General features: G+C 33.4%; 2 protein-coding genes, 2 long non-coding RNA genes, 1 other non-coding gene and 3 pseudogenes across 7 annotated transcripts; 7 read left to right on the top strand and 1 right to left on the bottom strand.

The window, feature by feature from the left end:
- Positions 1-1,656: 1,656 nt before the first annotated feature.
- LOC146942469 (putative clathrin assembly protein At2g25430) lies at positions 1,657-4,291 on the bottom strand. 2 transcript variants are annotated; one of them, XM_085756435.1, is made up of 2 exons: positions 4,073-4,291; positions 1,657-3,937 (listed from the first exon to the last, which is right to left on the bottom strand). In XM_085756435.1, exon 2 carries the CDS (start codon positions 3,918-3,920, stop codon positions 1,995-1,997), a length of 1,926 nt encoding a protein of 641 aa, XP_085612561.1. In that variant the 5' UTR covers positions 3,921-3,937; positions 4,073-4,291; the 3' UTR covers positions 1,657-1,994. The 2 variants fall into 2 exon arrangements, with proteins under 2 accessions (XP_085612561.1, XP_085612560.1); XM_085756434.1 differs by having other exon boundaries at positions 1,657-3,934.
- A 2,175-nt stretch (positions 4,292-6,466) lies between these two features.
- LOC146942468 (uncharacterized) lies at positions 6,467-6,915 on the top strand. Its single transcript, XR_015033555.1, has 2 exons — positions 6,467-6,602; positions 6,707-6,915. It is a non-coding gene; the product is annotated as an uncharacterized LOC146942468 (long non-coding RNA).
- Positions 6,916-11,549: 4,634 nt separating this feature from the next.
- On the top strand, positions 11,550-11,622 carry TRNAR-CCG (transfer RNA arginine (anticodon CCG)). Its single transcript has one exon. It is a non-coding gene; the product is annotated as a tRNA-Arg (tRNA).
- Positions 11,623-12,712: 1,090 nt separating this feature from the next.
- Positions 12,713-13,400, top strand: LOC146942466 (uncharacterized). The gene is made up of 2 exons (XM_085756428.1): positions 12,713-12,940; positions 13,032-13,400. The coding sequence occupies exons 1-2, from the start codon at positions 12,713-12,715 to the stop codon at positions 13,281-13,283; spliced, it is 480 nt and encodes a 159-aa protein (XP_085612554.1). The 3' UTR covers positions 13,284-13,400.
- Positions 13,401-14,342: 942 nt separating this feature from the next.
- LOC146942465 (uncharacterized) lies at positions 14,343-15,431 on the top strand (annotated as a pseudogene). The gene is made up of 4 exons (XR_015030044.1): positions 14,343-14,357; positions 14,655-14,805; positions 14,894-15,158; positions 15,247-15,431. The product of XR_015030044.1 is annotated as an uncharacterized LOC146942465 (transcript).
- Positions 15,432-18,466: 3,035 nt separating this feature from the next.
- LOC146942464 (uncharacterized) lies at positions 18,467-19,339 on the top strand (annotated as a pseudogene).
- Positions 19,340-21,873: 2,534 nt separating this feature from the next.
- On the top strand, positions 21,874-24,243 carry LOC146942462 (uncharacterized). The gene is made up of 2 exons (XR_015032708.1): positions 21,874-21,998; positions 23,922-24,243. It is a non-coding gene; the product is annotated as an uncharacterized LOC146942462 (long non-coding RNA).
- On the top strand, positions 22,223-24,243 carry LOC146942463 (uncharacterized; annotated as a pseudogene).
- Positions 24,244-24,253: the final 10 nt, after the last annotated feature.

Here is a 24,253-nt window from a genome sequence, read left to right as displayed (position 1 = left end):
ACCCAACTGTGAATTCTTCTCAGATGATATTACAATAATCAAGATTAATCCCAATGTCATACACAGCTACTATAATAACTACTTTTTTTTACAAAGTACATGTAATAACTACTTCATATGCTACATGTAATAACTACTTCATATGTTGACAGATCACCCATTTGACAGTTTTCACCAAACATATCGAAAAACAATAGTTTCAATATTCAATCCAGATTAGGTGCGTATGATGGGCGCTGAAAAGATTAATGCCACGAGTGATGTTATTTGCCATCTAATTAGGATCCAAGGAAAGATTGATGATAATGTAGTTGAGACTTTGGTGACCAAAGGTAAGAAGTAACTGAAAAATGACAATTGAAAACGTTCTCCTTCAAGTCAAAGTCATAGCCCATGACTTACTAATAAGAGGGACAGGAATAGCAGTTCAAATTTACTTTTTAACATTTTAATTTTTTTATGGGTTTTTTAACATTTTAACAGGATTGACTAAATTGACATATTTTATATTCTTTGTATAATACTACTAGTTAGAAGATTAAATTCAAGAGATAGAAATAGTTTAGAAACTAAATTAATGATTTGTTCAATCAAGAAATGGATGAACTGCTTTTTGAATTGTTAATGAAATCTTGTAATAATTCCTAAGAAATGTATATTAACAGTGAAATTATGACATTTTAAAGTAAAAATAAGTTAAACGTATTTAAATAAAATTGATAAATAATTCAAAATTCATGTCATAAATCAAATGAAAAAGAAAAGTGATTGTCTTCACGTAGTTGCAAACTATAAACACTGGATTTTAGACAGTGATTTACTATTATTAGAATGAATTGATATTATTTTAGTAATCGAGATTCATCATAATGAATCATAATTCAAATAAAATTGAGGTTCAAAATAGGCACACTTTAGAAACCTGCTTTGATTGAACTCAATTTGTATCAAATCATTTTGTACCCTAAGAGCCTACTACATCCATTTTTAAATCCATGTCGCATCATTAATATTTTTAACTATCTATAATATAAAATCATAAAAATTTGATATTCTAAAAATATTTATTGAGACAAATTGGCTTACATGCTATCATTAATATTTATATATTAGTTAAAAAATATGTTTAAAATAAACTATGTGAATAATGCACATTATAAAATTAAGACATGTATTTATGAATATCACGGTCCCCTGTTACTACCCTCATCCCCCAACAATACCCCAACCAAAACGAACCACAAGATTTTCTTACACAATAACTTACAATTGTGAACAACAATAATAAGAGCAAAAAAATATATATAACTAAACAAATTTTTTGATATTTTGACAACCACTTTTTGACAACTTTTGGACAACTTTCTCTCTCATACTCACATGATGTTGTTATCCTCTCTCTTCCTTTTTCTCTCTCCATTGTTTTTGACCAATAAGAAGTGAGAAAAACAAGATTGTCAACAAAGTTGTCATCAAATGGATGTCAAAATATCATTACTCTTTTGAAATTATTTGAACATTAGATTAATTATACCAATAGTCTCATGCAAGAACTAGCTACGGAAACACTTCACTATTATTGTACTACTCTAGTGAGTAAAATTTTACGAATAAGCAGCTAATTACAGTTACCATAAGATGAAATGAAAATATGCATAAGCAATCAATAACGTCAGCACAAGCATTTTATAAAATTTACAGTAGTTAAACGATTGTTTTTTTGAGCAAGAATCATTTGAAGTACAAAATCAAGAAGAAAATGTTACTATTACAACAAAGACACAGAGACATCACAATTGAGTTACACATCTCCCACCATCAAAAACCAAACAAGAAATTGTCTCCTCGAACCGTCTCCTTTGCATCCCATCGTACTAAATGCAGATCTCAATAATAAGATGACACCATTTAAAACAAAGGAAACCACTATGTCATAGTAAAAAAATAAATGAAACAAACTATAGATATGTGGCAAAAAGAAAGGGTGAGGGGGATCATATAGGAGTATGGTAATACCCGTTTGGAGGTCCCATTCCATGAACTGGGGGCATTCCATAAGGCATAGGACCCCCAGCATAGTATCCAGTACCATTGTTCATTTTGTTCAAGCTAGACTGGCCTTGCATCCCATCCCTTGCATACTGATGCCACAGCTGCTGCTCATGCACAAGTAATTGTTGCTTCTTCTCCATTTCGGCCATTTGCACATAGGAGGGAGGTGGAATGTTCAATGATGCGGCGAACGGATCCTGATTAACTGGCTGCACAGATCCATCTGGGGCTGGGAGAGCTAAAACAGGTGTTGTGGTCTTTCCCGGTCCCGGCAACGCCACACTGCTAGCACTCCCTCCACTAAGTTGGGAAGTGCTCACATGCTGCCTCACCATTCCTTGATCATACATGCCATTCAACAATAAGGGATCAAGCCCACCACCTAAAGCATTCTTCTGCCTAGATAAATTGCTGGCTGTCTCAACCAATGCCAGTTCCCAATCCGCTTTCCCAGGTTCAGCTGCAGGGGTTTGCCAAGCTGAAGTTACTTCCGGCTGTCCATTTGATGGAAAGGCTTCCCACGATCCATTTGCATTATTATTAGCCGGTGCACCAGCAAAGAGTGCCAACGCAAATCTATTACCCTGATCGTCTGCAGTGACTGCATCCTCCCTCAGATTCACCAAGTCCTCCGTAAACTGCGGTTTTGGCTCAGGCTCAGGCTCTGGTGGAGGTGGCGGGGTATAATTCTCAGGTGCAGGCAGTGCCTTGATCTCGTTCATATCCTGAACCGGCTCCTCCTCTTGTACTTCCAGCTTAGGAGCTTCCTCTTTCCTCTCTGGACTCTTTGGCCTCTTAGCCCTATCCCTCACAAACTCCTCCAGTGTCTCCAACAACTTACTAGTAATTCTTTGAACTTCCGGATACTCGGAGGATCTCGCCAAACCACTTTCTTTACACCAATTGTAAAACGCCACAAGTTCATCAATCTGTTTAGCAGCACTTGCATAAGCATCAAAGGCCTTCACACAATCAGGATACTCCATGTCAAAGAATTTGTCAAGCAACACTGCCAAAACCTCGCATATATCAGCATACAGCTGAAAACTCTCCTTAACCAACGGATACAATGCAATCAAAATCATCCTATTGTTCTTAGCCAACCCAGTTGGCCTACAAGCCAAGAAACGATCCAAAAGCCTCTGCAAATGACTCATCTTCCCGAAAATCCTCTCCGGCTTCATATCCCTCAAAGGAGTCACAGTAACAATCCTTCTATCATCATTCCCCGACACTTCATTCACATCACCATACGACCTCGTCTTCCTCATCCCACCTTCCCCTCTAAATTGTCCACCTCCATACTCATACTCATTCGGTGGCGACCTGAAATTATTTTCTCTCCCACTGAACCTCTCATCCCCACCTCCACCACCACCACCAACACTACCAGCTTTTCTATCAAACAACATCAACTCAAGCCTCTGATCGAGATACAAAGCATAAGTCCTAACAAAAGCAGAATGATCCCAAGAACTTGAATGAGCCTCATCTCTAAAATCAGACATATTCAACAACCTAGTCCCTCTCCTCGTAGCATACATAATCTCTTCCTGGAAAATCGGTGTTCCATCATTCATCAGTCGATGAACAAGTATAAGAGCTTTCAACGCAACAATCCAATCACGCGTCTTCCCCAATCGCTTGGACACAGCTGAAACACACGCGTTCACATAACCACGCGAGTAAGACATCAAGTTCAAGATCTCTCTTATATACTTCTCACTCGCCGGATCTTCGTCGTGACTCGTCGCTTTCACAATCGCCACCTCCAATTCCGGCGCCATGTTGCTCGCTACTTTCGCTATTCCAATACTCGTCTGATCCTTCACCGCTCCAATCGCTTTTCGGATTGTGCTCGAAGTCATCTTTGAAGACTGAGCTGCTACGATTACGATTATGATTATGAATGAAACGGTTATAACAGAATTGAATGAAGTGAAGTGAATTTTCTAAAAGTAGAAATTCAAAACCCTAATAACCGTTTCAATTCAAATATTAATAGATCCTTAAAGCTTACCTTTCTTACTTCCTAGATCCACGCACGGGTATGGAGCTAGCTAGCTCCGGTAAGATTGATCCGGATCTAGATTTAAGAAAAGAAGGACCAATGAAGAAAAGAGTTGAAAGGTCAAAGGTGGGGTGCGAACAGTGTTTCAGATCTATGGGAATTGGGAGAGAGAAAAGAAAATAAAAAAGCTGAAACAAATAAAGATAGTTACCGGAGAGATAGGTGTCTGAAGAAAAGAATAAGGAAGGAGGGTGGGTTTGTATATAATACGACGCGTACGGTTCACGGTGATGTGGACTCGGTTTCTGATTTATGATGCTCATTTTCATTCTTCCTGTTTTGATGCGGACACGGGAACCGGATGTTCCGGTTGTTGGGTAGGTCCCGCCTGTGGGGGCGTCGGTGGGAGGGTAAATATGAAGTGTTCGGTATTTACGGTAAAAAATCAATGTAAGGATTTTGTTTGATATGGTTGGCTTTTTTCGTTGCATTTTCCTTCCTTGTTGGACTTTTTTATTCGACTTTTTTATACTCATTATTGGACTCAATACATCACATATCTCAACTTAGTAGTTAATTAAGTACGTAATATTATTATTTTCAAGATAATAGCTTGCCGTCTTTTTTGTTGAGTAACATAATTTACTGCCGATAAAGGAACGGATCATAATTTATCTCTGTTACCAAACAAACAATTAAGCTTGTAATATAAACAATATTCTTTTGTTTTTTTTAAGTAACCTGATGGTTAGAATTTACTTTTTTTAAGTGAATAAGTGGGGTGTCCGGGGTTTGAACCCCGGCCTCTGTATATGATAATGCATGTCCTGCTGACTGAGTTATGTTCACGAGAACAATATAAACAATACTCTGTCAGCCGGTTTTGTTGTTAATTTTATTTTTTATTATGTAAAGTTGTCAACTTTTCAATATAAACAATATTCAAACTCATTTTTCTTATTATGTAATGAACAAAAGACTAAGTTATTATGAAACGGAAGAAGGAATATTCAATTCTATTAGACAATTTTTTAGGCTGAATATGTGGTTGTTAATTCCGTAGCTTTTTTTACTTCCATTCTATCTTACTTACTAAAGCTTGTCAGGTCAAGCTAACCCTAACCCTAAAACTAACCTAGATTTTTCCCGCTCTTTCTCAAGCATTTATGTGTAGGTTTGACCTCCCCACCCTTAATAGAGGCCATAATAACACATTTATGTGTAGGTTTGACCTCCTCACCCTTAATACACGTCATTATAACACGATTGCATATTATTTTATTTCATTGTAGGAAATTTTAACTGCCATTTATAACATGATAGCATATTATTTTAATTTTAGTCTATAAAAATAACACACGATTGCATATTAATTGCCATCCCAAATTTGAAATGTGAATTAGGTACATTGAAAATAGTATAGCACACGATACCATTAAAACGAAAAAAAAACTCGAGCTTGAAAACTAGACCTGTGAATTACGTACAAAATTGTATAATGGAAATAAAATAACACACAATCAACTGTATATTTATTAGCTATAAAAACACACGAATGAAAACTTCCATTTATAAGACGATTGCATATTAATTTAATTTTTAAAATAGAATAACACACGATTGCATATTAATTGTCATCCCAAATTTGAAATGTAAATAAATAACACACAAAATTGTATAATGGCAATAAAATAACACACAATCAATTGTATATTTATTAGCATTATAACACAATTTCTTTAGTATTAGAACCAATCAATTGTACATTAAATAGTATTAAAACCACACGGTTGAAAATTTCTTTAGAAAAAAAAAAGGCCACAAGATTGCATAATAAAAAAAAAGCACCGTGTTCAAATCAAATTTAAGAGCAAGTAATTTTTCATAATGGTTAACGTTAAAAATAAATATACCACAGTAAGAATTACTGGCTTCGCACTGTAACTCAATTTTCTTTTTTTTCGATGGGACCATGATTTAAATGGAATTACCGTTTAACTCAACGTATTTAATCCTAACATAATTCTTGAGGAAATTTCCAACGTACCTAATTTTTCATTAATTTATCGTTTGGAATAATTCTCCCACCATAAGAGATATTTTGTAAGCCACTATAACACATTTTCATTGTGTGCATCGAAATCTGTTTCCTGAAATAACGCACTCCACATTCCCCTTCTGATGCGCCACTGATGCTGCCACCTTCAATTTTCGTTGATTATGCAAAGTCAACATTACAAATTCAGGAAACCTGTATTTATTGGTTGCTCCTCATTTTTACGTGATTGTTGTGGCTGATTTCCTATAAGTAATAACTTCTGTTTCTGAATTCTCAATTGCAACATTCCATAGATTAAGAAATAGTATATTGCTTTTGTCTGCTGCAGTTATGGCCAACGCTAACACAAACCTTTTGGCTGTAACTGGTGGGAAAAGAGATCTCAAGATGAAAGTGTGCGTCGCTCATGTATGGTGTATACCATCTAAGAAGGATCCTAACAACATCACTTTCATGAACATCCTCTTGGTTGATGACAAGGTTGGTTTTGTGTCTCCTTACAAGTGTTATGAAACCGCTCCTGAATTGTTGCGATAAGCATTTTTGGTAACTGTGCTTTAATTTGTTTTTTTCGTTTTTTCTAGGGTGGTCGGATGCAGGCAACTGTACGAAGAGATTTGGTGTCCAAATTCCAGAAAATGGTGACAGAAGGATGTGCATACGTTCTTGACAGTGTCGTTGTTGGTTTCAATGATGGCCCTTTTAAGCTTATAAGTCACTTTAATCTTATTGTATCTTATTGTTAAAAAAAAGTAATTATAATATGAATCAATGTATGTCATTCATGTGTCAATTGCTTTAGGTCTTATATTCTATTTAGTTCAGTAGTCTATATTGAATTGATACACATGAATTCTGGATTAGTATACAACTCATATATTCACTAGGCATGTCTCAAGGGATTAAACTAACACAATAGTTACATCTGATTCAGGATACATCACTTAAGTTTAACACAATTAAAGCACCATGCTTATGCAATTATTGGAGCTATTTGCAAAACATGTTGCTTATTAGGTACTGATATACACATTATTTAAATGTCCATATTGTTGTGATTTCTTTCTTTCATTCTAATGTTACTCCCGTTAACATATTATTTTGTCAAGGGTTACTTCAAGAGAAGGTTTGAAGATATTAATATCTGATGATGATGGTGAAGACACTGATGTAACTTCTAATGTAGTTTTTCGCAATGTATCCTAAATTGTGTACTTGGAAGGATTGACCGAAATTAATATTCTTCATTGTTAACTATTTATGCCTGACAATTTTCCCTAGATTGTGTACTTTCTATTATTTAACAGAATTAAAGTTCTACTATTCCTATGATTCATGGCTTGGAATGTATCATAAATTTTGTACTTTTTATGTTTTACGGCTTATTGTTAAATTTATTATGACTTATTCTACATGAAAATAAGATCTGTGCGTCAGCACGGGTCATGGTTCTAGTTTAATACTATATTTTTCTTTGCTTAAAAAAATAGTTGGTTTTTAATTTAATTTTTTGCACGATGATGACTTTATCTGTATTTCCTTGCATACATTGTGATACAGCATTGTCTACTTGCGAGTGCCAGCTCTAAACACGGGAGGACATTTTTATTTTTGCTTTCTTTTCCTATATAAACAGCTCATTATGAAGAGAAGAGGTGCATCTAGAATAATTGAATAATTGACTATGAAGTCAGAATCGTTTACTAGCTGTTGAATCATTTATCCAACGCATGCTCTGGAATGCTTCATTGACCGGTTCCAACCGTTTTCTTTCGTCGTCTCAGTCAAAAAGAAAATTCAGCTGCGTCAAACAAATCTCCATTGACACCAAAATAGGAGTGTTTTTTTTTTTTTTAACTAAGTAAATTATAGGGTAAATATTGTACCCAAAAAAAGTTGTGGAGTAAATATAGTTTTGTCCTTATAAAATGGAACTTCCGAAAAATTTCGTCCAAAATTAGTTTTCTGCTAAAACATATTTGCGTAATGCTGGATCTCGCGAGAAGCAGGATCAGGAATTTGTCGAACGTGCATTTTCAATTTCTCTATCATGCTGATATTTCTCTCTCCTTTGTGTATTGTGCAAAAACAAGCATTTTAGTTGACATACATTTGATTTCATTCAATAAAAGAATGAGTGCTAAAGAGAGTGTTGAAAAGTGAGTGTTATTGGGACAATTTCTTTCCATTTAAATAGCCTTGCTCAACGTAATTTGTTTATGGCTAATGTTAATTTGTGCCCTCAAGGCACATGTTAAGCTACTCATTATAGAAATACACATATCAAAAGGCGTGCATTCAACTCCTTAAAAGTTGTTATATTGTGTTTTCTAATGCAAAATTGCTCTATTTAGGTTGCTTAACATGTGCCCTAAGGGCACAAGTTAACATGACCCTTTGTTTAATTAATGTCTCATTTGACATTTGCATATTTTAAAACTAAAATATCTTTTACTTCATTTATTATTTAACAATAACAAGTGTAGCATTGGAAAATGAAAAAAAAAGTGTAACATCGGAAAAAGTAATAAATACTAATATTATAAAATGATAAATAATTTGAGATTGATAAATATTTTAAACCAAACATATGATATAATAAGATTGAGCAAGAGTATATTTAGCACAGAGTCAATTACAAATAAATTTTATTTTTTATTGAATAAAATACACGTGGGTCACGCAATATGCATTTCATCCAATAAATTAATGAGTTTAAAAAAAATGTCAATATGAATATTTTTATCATTATTCAAAATTTGTTACGAGTACAAAGGTTTGTTGATCTTTTTGGCATCTATTATTTTGGCACAAAGCTTTTTAGTTCTTAAAAAGAAACAATTTGAGAAGGTTTACTTGTCCGAAATGAATTTTTAGGTATGTTGATTTATCAACATATTAAGTCGGTAATAAAGAACTAAATTTTTGTTCATAAATTATGGAAAACCTTTTGTTCTTTCATGTTTTTCTCTCCTCTATTTAGAGAATTCCTTGTACCGTAGAACTAGCCAGCCACACTATGTATACTGTGATGAAGAGTATTTTACTTTGGTTCTTGACTTCTTTTTTTCAACCCTACAATTAATTATAACATTTGATTATGTTATTGTTTGGCACTTATCCACTAGCCAATAGACTACTTGACAAAAAAAAAAAATAGAAATGTGTGATTAATAAAAAAAGAGTTAAGAACCCTTAAAAAAATAGAGTAGAGAGGAGGAATACTTATGAGAGCTAAGTATATAATGATCAACTCTTGCATAGACACAATCTCAAATGAAATTTATTTTGGCACACACACATGAATGATAAAGTTTAAAAGATAATTAATATTAAGTGATATGACTACTTATTTTTGAGCAAATAGTCACTTTAGTCCCTGAATCTGCACCTCGCTGTCATATAGGTCCCTGACTCAGGATTAAACACAAACAAGTCCCTGACTCTACACTTCCGTTATCACTTTAGTCCCTGCCGTTAAAAAAATTTGTTAAGTGATGATGTGGCACGCTGACAAGGAGTATGACGTGTCACAGGGACTAAAGTGAAAGTAAAAAATGGTCACTTTGGTCCCTGAATCGAAAATCAATATCCTCAATTTACTGTTAGATCCCTGACTGTGTATACTTACTGTCAGTTAGGTCCCTGAATCGAAAATCAATGTCCTCTACTTACTGTTAGGTCCCTGACTGTGTATACTTACTGTCAGTTAGGTCCTGACAGTAAACACGAAATTTCACTAAGATCCTTGGCAAGTTGTTAGTTTAACATGAGATATGATTCATGATCATGAGATTGATGAGATATGAGATATGATTAATGAGATATGAGATATTTCTTTTAAAAATATATGTCCATAATTTCATGTGTTATTCTGTTATGGATTTAGTACAGGGCTAGGTTACTGGTGTGAGTTTGTGGTGAGTTTGTGTGCAGGTTTAGTGAAAAAAGAGTTAAGAGTAGAAATATAAAGTAGAGAAACACATATTTAGTGTCAAAGACTTGAATCAAAAATAGTTTTATTTAGTGTCCATAATTTCACGTCAAAGACTTGAATCAGAAGTAGAGAAACACATATTTAGTGTCAAAGACTTGAATCAGAAATAATTTCACGTGTTATTCTATTGGAGGAAATTTGTGAAGAGCTTTATTGCTGAGACAAAGACTTGGATCAGAAATAGTTTTTCAATATGATTTGTGAAGAGCTTTATGGTTTGTTTTCATAGTCTAATAAAAATATACACAGAGATTGGTGTTCTTGTTTTTTAGCATATCATTCATAAAAATATCAAACATAAATGGCAAGTTCTATAAAACAGTAAGGACCTATATTTTGTGTGAAAAACAATTAAACAGTAGGGACTCATACAATGATGAATTTGTTAAGTTAACTGCTTTACAAATCATATAACGATGAATTTGTTTGAATTTGTTTTAGGTCAAAATTCAAATGCACGTTTGAATGAACAACAAATGCTTACATCTTTCATGCCAACTCCAAGATTTACTCCAAGGGGTCGATGCCAACTATGTGATGTTTGTTAGTTTATTATGTACCGAAATTGTCAAATTATAAGCACAACTGTGGTGCAATATTTTGTTTAATATTTTGCTGAATCATTATGTAATGACTTGTTGAATTATATGCCCAAATATGATGCAATCTTTTGATTACTCTATGGTTGACATTAATGACTTAATAGTTAAGTTATGGAAACATTTGCTATTAAACTATGGAATCATTTTTACAAGTGTTATAATAATATTTTGGTATTTAGCACAGATACCATGGTGTTGTCGGTAAGTAGCACGTTAAATTAACAACTTGCCAAGGATCTTAGTAAAAAATTGTGTTTACTGTCAGGGACCTAACTGACAGTAAGTATACACAGTCAAGGACCTAACAGTAAGTTGAAGATATTGATTTTCGATTCAGGGACCTAACTGACGGTAAGTATACACAATCAGGGATCTAACAATAAATTGAGGATATTGATTTTCGATTCAGGGACCAAAGTGACCATTTTTTACTTTCACTTTAGTCTCTGTGACACGTCATACTCCTTGTCAGCGTGCCACATCATCACTTAACAGATTTTTTTAACGGCAGGGACTAAAGTGATAACGGAAGTGTAGAGTCAGGGACTTGTTTGTATTTAATCCTGAGTCAGGGACCTATGTGACAGCGAGGTGCAGAGTCAGGGACTAAAGTGACTATTTGCTCAATTATTTTTCTTTTAAGTTTTATGTGTCCAAATACGTTTAGGTTGTGCCCAATCAAGTATTTATCGTATTTAGCATATGGTATTTATCGTATTATCGTATATAATTGTTCAAAAAAAAAAAAAGTATTTATCGTATATAATTGTTTACTTTAAAAATAACATATGGTACTTAAAGTTTATATAACGAGATGCTAGCAGAAAAGGTCGCGTGGCCTAATGGATAAGGCGCTCGCCTCCGGAGCGGGAGATTGTGGGTTCGAGTCCCACCGTGATCGTTTTTTAAATAAATTCACGGTTTTATCTTTTTCTGAATAAATTCACGGTTTTATCTTTTTCTGAAAGTTACGGTGTGATTTTTCTGAAGCACTTTTATCTTTTTATGATTTTATCACTCTTGCATTTTAAATTTTAAACAAGAAAAAGAACACAGATTCTTTCCAAGTATTCGATTGAATTGAATTGAATTCAATCAATAAAATAAGAATTGAATTCAATCAATAAAATAATTTTCCAATTGTAGCAGAAAATGAAATAAGGAACACAACCAATTGTCAACTTTCCACATCCTTTATATCTAATCCTAGCAAACATGCTAACCCTAATTCCCAACCCCTAACCCTACTTTTTTGGCTCCAAACTATCTACACCGTTGGATGATTATAATTATGGAGGTTTTCATATCAGCCATTGATCAATTGTTACTCATTGAAATTTGATTCCACGTGCCTAGGGAAACAAAGCAGCTTATGTTATTATTTGGTCTTTTTTCAATGTACATAGTGGTATGCTATCTAGGTTATTGTTGCATATATATTCACGTTGATAACCATCAATCTCTATCCAAGAAAAACTTTCCAAGAAATATCAGATCCAACATGTCCAATGATGACGTCCATGCCTTGCTTTCTTATCATACAATGACTGGTAATTCTGTAAGGTTGATATTATGATGTTCCATTCACTTCTATTTCTCAACTTAGCTTATATGCCTTTTTATGTTGCAGGTCCTTTGGATCCCAACCCCGTTTCTGAATTAGACCGTATTGTCAATGATCTACGCAAGAAATATCGAACATATGTTGTTCCATACTCCGGAGAACATGTAGGGTTAATATAGTTTATTTTGTATATGTGCATTTGAGGGTGAAAACTGATTGTTTGTTCGTGATACAGGGTGTTGCTGTCCTCCCACATATGTTTGGTCACGACTTTGGAGACCAAATTGGGCGCTACGCAACTTTAGTTGATGGTAACAATAACCAGTTCGAGGTGCTGGTAGAGAAAAACAACACTGGGATCTATCTAACAAGGTGATGGCTCGCTTTGCGTGATTTCTACAAGATAAGCCTTGGGTGTTGGGTGTCCATGGTCTTTGTTGGTGGAAGCAAGTTTGAGATAACCCTTGAGGATAGGTGGCGGAGGAAGATGGCCATTCCTAGGTTTACTCCATCCATGAGGTTTGAAATCGACAAAGATATGCTTCCTTTTCTCATGATTGATGCTGTGCCAAGGCCCTATGTTCACGACCCAATGAATTTTCAATTCTCTTATGAGAAGAAATTGACCGGTTGTGAGGTTGATTCTGGCTGGTTGGTGAGTATATAAACATACTTTGAGGTATATGAAATTGTATTTGTTTTCTACGTAGTATTACTCTAATAGTTATACTTTTGTGTTGATGCAGATTCTTGCTGCTGGAGGGTTTTGTCGTCTAACTTTGAACAAAAGATCAACTTCAGTTAAGTTGGTGGATGATTTTGGAAATGCTTGGTATTGCACGTTGGTGTATGGCAGGCGTAAGTACGCACACTTCAAAATCGGTGGTGCTTGGAAACGAATGGTGGATGCGCGAGGAATTGGGAGGGGTTCTCATATCATTCTTGGTGCACCCAAATTTGGAAGCAACGATACCGTTTATTTCAGTCTTATTTGCTAATTAGGGAATGATACATTAGTTCTTTGCTATGCACATGTAATGTCTGAGAATGCTTTGTGATGTTTAGTTTATTTTAAATGGTATCACCTAGAAACAATGGTTCATTTTGGTTCAAAGATTGGCAACTTTTGTAACAGTTATTATCAATGGAACCTTTGTCTGCGTTATGAAAACTTTGTTTATTGCCAGTGGTTCAATTCAAAATCAAATATTCCTATCAATATGATATATTCTCAATGAGAAGCATTTTTAATTGGTTTAAAAATTGTGAATTGTATGATTGTCTTTTTTACGAAGTAATTGGGAAGTGGTGCAATTCAAAATCAAATATTCCTATCAATATGAAATATTATCAATGAGAAGCATTTTTAACTGGTTTTAAAATTGTGAATTGTATGAAATTTAGTAGTGCACTAATAGATTTAGTAGTCCACTAATAATGGAATTGTATAATACTTATACATTTTACAAGATAATTCTAAACTCTATTTTTAAAATAATTCAATCATATAAGTGAAGGTTTTATTGGCTTCTTACACGTAATGTAATGACTAAGCTTATACAAAAAGGTTTACAAGATAATTCTAAACTCTATTTTTTAAATAATTCACTCATATAAGTGAAGGTTTTATTGGCTTCTTACACGTAATGTAATGACTAAGCTTATACAAAAAGGTTTAAGATAACAGATGGTGTCATTGAGAAAAAGTATGTATATGTTATATTTTGATGTTCATTTTATGCTTTTAAATATTATGAATGCAATTTACTAATTTTTTTGTAAATTAATGCAATTTTTGAACCACTCACTTTTCTAAGCATATGTTTTGAACCAATGTATGCACATGTGAAAAAATTATAAGTAATTAATGCTTATTATAATATTGCAGCCAAATAATATCATTTACTATAATAGTTGAAAATAACAATTTTATTTGTTCTCTAAAAAAAACAATTATATTTGTAATATTTGGCACTGCAATAGTCACAACTATAAAATGGGTTTATTCCAATACACGTAAATAACATTTTCATGTTTAACTCACGTGTTGGTTTCCAATGCAGAGTTTAAAGGTTTAATTGGATATCTCACTGATTTAATGCAGACCAATTCACAAAGAGGCCTTTTTGTGTATTTTGAAAGATCACAACTGAACTTATTTTGCAGGTTGAAAATTGTGTTTTCCTAAGTGTTGGTTTGTTGTGCGCCTTAATTGCATTGTGATTACTTTGGAGTATTGCAAAGGTCACATTTCTCATCATTCTAACTGAAGCAGATAACTATTTATAAATAGCATCTTCTTTGTATTCAGTACGTTGCCTTTTTACACTACCTCAAATCAGTTTTCAACAAAGAGTTAAAATTATCAGAATTGCTTCCATCCTAACTCCTGTCTCTGCAATCGTTGCTGGGAAAATTAAGCTCAAAATTCGTGTGCGTGTCATCAACCTTTGGACTGTTTCTGAATTCAACAACCCTAACGAAATCACTGCCATTCATTTGATGCTTCTTGATGACAAGGTTTAGTTTTTTAGTTCTTATTTCCTTCTAAGTATAAGGATTGATATTATTCTTAATGTATATCTAATTGCTATATTATAATTCGCAGATGGGAAAGATACAGGCCTCTGGGAAGAAGGCTTTGGTACCTAAGATTAGGTCATTAGTAGAGGAAGGGGGTTGTTATGAGATCGAAAATTTACTGGTGACCCATAGTGAGCCTAAGTTTCGCTATACTGGACATAGGTTCAGACTTAATTTAATTGACCAAACCAAATTTACAAAGATTGACTGCAGTGATATAGCAAAATATCATTATGATTTCATCCCTTTCAGAGAGGTGCTTGATTCGACCAAAGAGGACAGATATACTGGTGGGTTGTTGCTATAGTTTCTGCTACATCAAACTTATTTGTGTTTTTTTAATACATGATAACTTTTAACCACTGTTTATGAATGCAGATGTCATAGGCCATGTGGTTGAAAGAGATGTCCTTAAAGAGAAGGTTGTGAATGGTAAGAAGAGCAAAGTCATTGACCTTACCTTGGAAGACAGTGAGTAAGTGTCACTTTTTACCTTCAAATCTTCGTGTTCACTTCTGCTTATAAGTGCTTATATTAGTGGTGGCAACCATGTTGTTCTTTTATTTAATTTCAATATGTATCATCCATTGTTTGTTCTTATTGTTTTTCGATTTTTTTTTTGTTAAGCAATATGATGTATCTAATTGCTTGGTATCTGAATATGTGTGTCATGTTTTACATATAATAAGTTTTGGGGAATGTAAAGTGATTGGGCCTCATATTGTTAATTTATTCTATGTAACGACATGTTTGAAAATTATGATCTTGCAATAGTTAATCTAAGCAAAGTATATTTTTCTTTGATTAATTGACTTTTGGATAGTATAATTTGATAAATATATGCTTAATATGTTTGAAATGTGATGAGGTTGCCAATTGATTTTGGGTAACCTTTAAAACTTAGGTCCAAAATATGTATATCAGATTTTGTTCCAAAAAATATATTGGATTGTTTCCAATTCATTTAATATGCAATTTTTTTTTTCAATAACAGTGGTTACAATGTATCGAATATTTCATTATCTTTGTCTTAGATCTTTACCTTAATTTTAATGGTTGGTTATATGCATTTTTACAGTGGCAATAGAGTACATTGTTCATTGTGGGATCAATATGCTTTAAGGATGGATGCCTATTTGACGACGCGATCCCAGCCCTCCTGTTGTCGTGATATTGAACCTTTGCAAACTAAAAAAATACTATGGTGCTATGGGAATCTCAAATGCTTTTTTTGGAACAAAGCTTATTTTAGATGATGATTTACCTGTTGTCAAAGAATATCGTACTAAGTATGGACATTATATAAATAAAAGGTTTTTTGTTTAGAAACTATTATTGGTTGTTTAGTTTGTTGATATTATTGTTTTAATCGTAGGATTGACGGTAAATAAAAGCCAAGGACAGTCGCTGCAAAAGGTAGGGGTATACCTTCCTCAACCGGTCTTTTCACACGGTCAGCTATATGTTGCAGTTTCAAGAGTAACATCCAGGAACGGATTGAAAATTTTATTGACAGATGAAGACAACAACTGTATCACAACTACATCAAATGTCGTATATCATGAAGTTTTCCGCAATTTGTGACCAATGAATTCTGAACCACAGATCATGTTGCGGGTTTGTTTACATAATTATCCATAAACCATGCAGGTTAGTTCTTATCTGATATAGCCCATTACTTTCACATGGTAGCTTTTAAGTATTGTTGAGTATTTAAGTTATTCTCAGACTTATAGTTTTTTTTTACATTGTTTCAGATTTGTATGTGTTGTTGTTAGCGATACTGACAACAATTCAGGGGCCTCCTATCACTTATTTTGGCTACTCAATTATATAGCCGATGATCTACATTAACATTTCCCAATTTGAAGGTTCATTTTATTATCCTTCCTGCCGAACTTTGCATGTTTAACCCAGTTTTTGTCTGTTAAAATCATCACTCAGAAAATTTAAAAAATCATGCTTTTTATTTTGTATACAGGTTGTTTGTGAGCAGATATCTTTTTGTTGTTTGATGAGCATGCACTGCTGCATCACCGTCATTTGCTGATTTGATACATTGTGATGTTACATTTCAATTGTTGCTTGATTGTTGTATCTCTCATGAATACTGTGTATGCATACTAATGGATATTTGTGGGAAAATTGTTACTCCTATCTGATGTTAAGTTCTGCAACATAGATTGTTGATGCATTTACAATTTTACATATCATCAATTTGTGGTTGGTTGAAAGTTGCATTTTTAAAAATAACGATATCATAATTCGACCATTTTTTTTTGAAGAACTATATCATAATTCGACCATGAGTATTATATTATCTTAAACCGATTAAACGCGATACGTGATTATATTTAACTCGATCAAACTACCCTATGAAGAAAATAATGTACAACATTTAGATCAATAAGATATTTTTTAAAATTGTATGACCCGGGCGGTAGCACGGGTGGAAAATCTAGTCATACTTATTATAAAAGCCAGTTAGGTCAAGCAAATGCTTAACCCTAATTGCTTTTGTGTTTTCCCTCCCAAACACATCTCCTAGGTGTGTTATGCAAGCTTTGGTACCATCATTTAATGTTGATTTCAAGTTTTCAAATTTGAATTTCCCTCCCAAGTGTGGACATGTCATCATTAATGTCTCCTTGGTGTGTTATGCAAGCTTTGGTACCATCATTTAATGTTGATTTCAAGTAAATATTTTTTCGTAAAAAAGTTTCGGTAAAAAAAAAATTCCCGGTAAAAAATTTTTTTCATATTTTTTTCAAGTAAAAAAAAATCCCGGTAATTTTTTTCCAATATTTTTTTTTTTTAAAAATAGTTTTTTTCGGTAAAAAAATTTATTTGTAGAAATTTTGGGGCTTAGGGCCTTTTAGATTGATTCACATATGAAGGTCATATGCTAATGCTCTCCATTAGTTTCTGTGGTGTTTTTGTTTATTGATGCACTTCCTTTACATTGCTCTTTTTTGCCGTTGTTTAGAAAAGTTTAATTGACGTGTTTTTTTTAAGTAATAAATTTATTTGGATCGATTCACAAACTAAGGTCATAAGATATTGTTGTTAGTTTCTGTGCTCTTATTGTTTATTGATGCACTTTGTTTACAATGCTCTTTTTGCCGCTATTTAGAGAAGTTTAATTGACATTGCATTTTTTTGTTATGCAATATGTGTCGCATGATTATATGTTTTTGGGTACACACCATACAAAAGACATTGGTTATGAGTTGTACCATTATGTAACTTTGGTGGATCCAAAATGCAATCATGCATAAAACGAAGAGTTGTTATTGTATTGAGATACACAAAGCACGTATATATCAGCAAGCATGCACTGGTTTTACATCTATAATTGTGCAGTACTTATGATATGAGCCGCATGTGTATGGGAGGACTCCACACGTGTGTGCGTGTATACGTAACTGATGGACAACTAATCGGCATTGCAAAAAATGAACCATTGACTTTGTTATCTAAAGCATAGAAGGAAAAAAAACCAAACTGAGCATGAAATGGGCAACAAGTTTCACAAGAATCCTCTAAAGAGAATCATTGTATTCATATGAGGTAAAAAAGTCTTAATATAAGTTCGCGCACTCCTTTTGCCGATATCACTAATGGAAAGCAATAATAATACTATAAGTTATAATGAACACAAAGAATTCTATTGCGACTATTGTCAAGATCACCTATCCAAATATATTAGATAGCATGACTGATATAGCTTATTTTCAAGACAAGTCCATATTAACTCCAAAGCATTCAATTGTCAAACAAATAAACGATTATATATTGGATTTGATTCCAGGCGAAGCAAAAATGTATCTGAGTTAAGATTCGCCGTCAGCAACAAACCCGAATGGCGATGCAATTGATGTTGTCCACACTCCTGAATTTCTCAACACAATTAATACACCTGGTCTTCCAAATCACAAACTCAGGTTAAAGGTTGGTGTTCCAGTGATGTTGTTAAGGAATACAGATCAAAGATCAGGATTATGCAATAGCACAAGACTAATCATAACTAGAATGGGTAAATTTGTGCCTGAAGGAAAGGTCATATTTCGAAGCAATATATGCAAGAAAATTTTTTATACCAAGATTATCTCTTACTCCTTCTGATGTCATGATACCTTTCAAATTTCAACGGAGATAGTTTCCGATAGTTGTTTCTTTCGCAATGACTATTAACAAAAGTCAAGAACAATCTCTGAAGAAAGTTGAGATATATTTGCCAAGTCATGTGTTTTCACATGGTCAGTTATATGTTGCAATATCAAGAGTTACCTCCAGAGATGGATTGAAGATGCTTACAATGGATGAAAATGTTCAAGATGCCAATGTGACTTCAAATGTAGTATATCCAAAAGTATTTCGTAATGTAAGATAAGTTGTGCTAAAAATCAATGATTTTTGTACGATATTTTGATTTATTGCATTTCAATGGTAGCAACAAATTATATTACTAAAGTCACCATTATGCGACTAATATTTATCGTAATTGGAATTTTATAAAATATTACTTACATATTGATTCAGTTATAACCAATTAATATAGGAAGAGACTAATAATCGTAACTTCAAACGCGCATATGTAAGCTGGTAGGACCCGTGCGGAGCACGGGTCGATGGTCTAGTAAATCGAAAAGGATCAATTCCAAATGTTAAGGGATTTATCCCTTTCATGGTTGTAGACCAATGAACCCCGAATACTCTAAAATGGAGACTTATCCGTATCGGATACCGATACTCCGCGGATACTTTGGGATACGTATCTCTGGAGTATCGAAATTAATTATTTTAATTTAAAATATATATTTTATCGGATACTTATAAGATACTCGATAAATACTTATAAGATACTTCACAGAGACGTATCCTGGAAAAAAATTGAAGTGTAAAAAAAATGAGACTGTGTTGTGAAAATTCAATGGAGATGTATATGATTCAATTTAAGATATGAATCACTATAATTGTTTTTCGATAACCAATTAAAAATTATGTTTTTGGTGGATGAAAGTAACGAGAGAAGATAACCTAACATATTTGATTAATACGAAAACTTTATATTTTTTATTTTGATCACATGTATTAATTTTTGTAAATTGTCTTTTATGATTATATAGTATTGAAGAGTAATCAATGTTCTTTTTAAGTATTTTACATGCATATAAATTTTAGTATAAATATTTTGTTAACGTATCTTAGCCGTATTGTATCCTAATTTTAAAAAAATTGTGTTACCGTGTACCCGTATCGTATCGTACCCGTATCCATACTACGTATCCGGGCTTCATAGTTGTTTGTAGACTATCCTTTATCAGGTGAAATTGTTTTTTTTTTTTTCGAACAAATGAAGTTGGTTTTTATATTCACCACATGGTAGAAACTTTTCAACAGACAAACAAAAAGAATAGATTAATTCATGAGAAATTCTTACATAAACTCTTACCTAAGAGATCATTCTTACACCTAGGGGTGTTCAAATCCAAACCGATCCAAAATAAAACCGCAAACCGATCCAAAAAAACCGAAAACCGCAAAAAACCGAATATTTTTGGATGTGTTTGGATGTTGTTTTGGAAAAACCGCTATGATCGGTTCGGATTTCGGATCACCTTTTCAAAACCAAACCGAACCGAACCGCAAAAGTAGATTTTAATTCTTATTTATTATTTTATTACCATTATATATTGCATTAATTTAATCTACATTATTACTACTTCATCTATTTCAAATATAATCAATCATTTTCATTGTGTAATGTTAATTTTTTAATACATTTCTTGTCAAAAAAAACTTTGTTAATACATTTGTATTGTATTTTGTATCAAACCTATTATTTTTCTATGCATGTGTAATATTAATATTAATATTAATAAAAAAAATTAAATGTTGCACTTTGGATGTCCAAAAACCGATCCAAAATAAACCGCATATATTTGGATCGGATCGGATCGGATCGGATTTTGTTTAGAATAATCATCCAAACCGAACCGAACCGCACATGATTTTTATTTTGGATCGGTTCACTTTTCCCCTCAAAACCGATCCAAACCGAACCACGAACACCCCTACTTACACCCAACCAATTAAAATCAAACATCTCATTAAAATAATAAAAATAATTAATATCATAATTTTTTCTCATTATTTTTAATATTTTTCTTTCCTTTTTTCACTTTCTTTAACCAACAAAAACCACCCACCACCATTTATGTTTCCATTTCCTTAATTAAAATCAAATTTTTTTTTAAAGTTAATAACATGTGTCATATTTTTATTGGTTGTGTGTAAGAATAATCTTTTAGGTAAGAGTTCATGCAAAAATATCTCTTAATTCATCGCTTTTATCATCAAATATAGATACAATCTTGATATAATATTTATTTTTTTAGACTACCAAAATATGGAAACATCGTTTCAGTCGATGTCTTCCTCTATCATGCTTATATTTCCTTGATTTTCTTTGAATACTCTCAATATAAACCTTTCTCTCTTTTCTCAAAAGAGGGCTTCTTTTTTCCCAAACCCAAAGCTATCATAAGGATACTTTCTTTAGGGCTCTTAATCTTATATGCGAGAATGTTACCCCTTCACCCTTGCACAATCGATGTGGCTTTAAAGACCTTCTTCTTTGAACATGCGGATTCTGCTCTCCCTCTTTCTCATGGATGGTTCACTAATAAGAATGCGTTGAAAGAACTCAGGCTACAACCCCATCCATCCCAAGATTATATCGCCCGGCTCAACATAGTTGGAACCTCCAAAGGCGAAACTTGGAAAAGACGGGTCCTCATGACCTAATCATATCGTCAAAGATGCGAATAGTCCATTTAAAAAGTGTCGAACAGTAATTAACTACCGTTTTATAACAAATGGTAGTTAATTATCGTCCACTAGGTGCATGTGAGCAATTGATACGTGTCTAAAGAACAATACTAAAACATAATGGGACCGTTTGAGCCCAACCGCAAAGCAACAGACAAAACAAAATAGGATAAAAAACAATACAAAGGGGATAATTTCCCTTGTCTCTTGTGCTAGAAGCAGTAATAGAAAAACGCAGATTAAGACGGCGGCCGTGGGGAAGCTTCTTCCGTCCCCATTACACGATTCTTCATTAGGTATCACTCACTCACTTTCCTTCAATGTTGTTATTCATCATCTCTCATAGTTATATCATCACATATATCATTCTTAATATTTATCACTAGTAGTACCATCATGTAATTCAGGTAACAATAAAAAACCAAACAATTTGCTTTATCTGAAATCCCTTTTCTCTAATTTTTAATTTATTCTCACAACCTGTTTTTTCAGACCTTATAAATTACAATCTGCATTCTTAATGCTTTTCGTCATTCTCAAGGGTCTAAACTCTAAAACTGTATACTTTGCAATTTATAAGACTAAAAAGTGGGTACAACTAAAAACAAAACAATTGAAACATATTTAACTCTTATATAATTGATGGTTTAACTAACATTTTTGTTGTGGCTCTGATTCAGACTCTTTGTCACATGATCATGCCAAGAAAAATATGAACCAAACCTCAAATAGTACTAAGAGTTGTAAAGTGATTTCATAGCTGCTTCTCTCTCAAGACTTGTTGCTTTGTATCTTTACTTTGGTTCCTCTTAATTTTTTGTATAACTCTCTAAGGCTTGTATGCAAAGCTGGGCTGCTACTACGGGAAGCTTTTATTTTGCTGAACTCACGAAGAAAACCGGTCTTTACTTTGAAAACTGCAAGTCACGAAGTTCTTATTTCTTGGAATTCAAAATGATTTGAATGGCCAATTTGAAAGGAATGCTTTGGGAACACCTCAAAAAATGGTGCATTTAATAGGTACTTGTGATGGCATATTGATACTTTCCAATATTTGTAGAGAAATTGTCGTTGTGAACCCCATAATGAAGTGTTGGCTTAGAATTCCTCCTTTTCCCATTTCGTAGCATTGTATAGTAGTTAGCTAATGCACTATAACACGTGTTCCTCGCACTATGAAATTCAAGCTTTTGTAGACGTCCGTTTAGTTCTAGGTGCTTTCTGATATGTTTTCTATGTGCTAAGAATTGGAATAGATAACTCATGAAAAGAGATAGGTAGAAAAGAAGCTCCCCTTAATTGGTGTTTGTTATGGAAACCAACTTTATAGTGGAGGAAATAATCTTTACTCGATAACAAGAGAGGAAGTGATTGTAATGAATGTTGATAAGGAAATTATGGACAATGAAACTAGACTGTTAGTGTGAGGGAAGTGCATTGAGGGGAAGTGCATTTTCTTGTACAATAATTTCCTTATCAACATTCATCACAATCACTTCCTCTCTTGTTATCTAGTAAAGATCATTTCCTCCACTATAAGTGGTTTCCATAACAAACACCAATTAAAGGGAGCTTCTTTTCTACCTCTCTCTTTCCATGAGTTATCTATTCCAATTCTTAGCACATAGAAAACATACCAGAAAGCACCTGAAACCAAAAGGACGTCTACAAGGAAAAGCTTGAATTTCTCAGTGCGAGGAACACATGTTATAAGCCAACACTTCAAGATGGGGTTCACAACGACAATTTCTCTACAAATATTCGAAAGCAACAATATGCCATCACAAGTACCTATTAAAAGCCCCATTTTTTGAGGTGTTCCCAAATCAGTCCTTTCAAATTGACCATTCATATCATCTTTAAATTCCAATAAATAAGAATTTCTTCGTGAGTCGTGACTTGCAGTATTCAAGGTAAAGACCAGTTTTCTTCGCGAGTTCAGCAAAATAAGAACTTCCAATAGTAGCTGCCCTAGCTTTGCATACAAGCCTTACAGAGTTATGCAGAAAATTAAGAGGGTTTGGCAATGAAACTAAGAGAAACTTCACCTTTACAAAAGGTGAAGTTTTAATTGTTTATTTATTTATCAAAATTTTATTTGGAAACAGTTGATGTGTGGTTGCTCAGTTACTCTAGCTTTAATAATTTTTAATCTTTAACTTTGCTTATTCTGGTGAATGGTGGCTTACTTGTACTTGAGACAAATCTTGTTCTTTCAGTTGCTGTTGTAAATACCAGTAGCAAACTTTGTTTTCATTGAAGACTTAGGGAAGAGTAGAGAGGGATTGGTTTTAGCAGGGCAAGCTTCTCTTGAGCTGCTTAAACTTGTCACAAATGAGGATGGATTTGAACGAGTAGAGAGGGATTTAAACTTGTCACCAATGAGCTGAATTAATCCCAACAAGGTCTTTTGTAGTAACATACAGGTGTCATAATTCTCATAACTTCCATCAGAATTCACAATTTTTTTGTCACAACTATTTGATTGTTGTTGGCTTCCATTTTTAATCATTTTTATTGTTGTTTCGCGCTTGGACTGCTTCTCCGTTGT

Source organism: Medicago sativa, chromosome 3 (assembly GCF_051527215.1).
Source record: "Medicago sativa cultivar Bolivia chromosome 3, Bolivia_mono, whole genome shotgun sequence".
Taxonomy (NCBI): Eukaryota; Viridiplantae; Streptophyta; class Magnoliopsida; order Fabales; family Fabaceae; genus Medicago; species Medicago sativa.
This window is presented reverse-complemented; position numbering and strand designations above follow the sequence as displayed.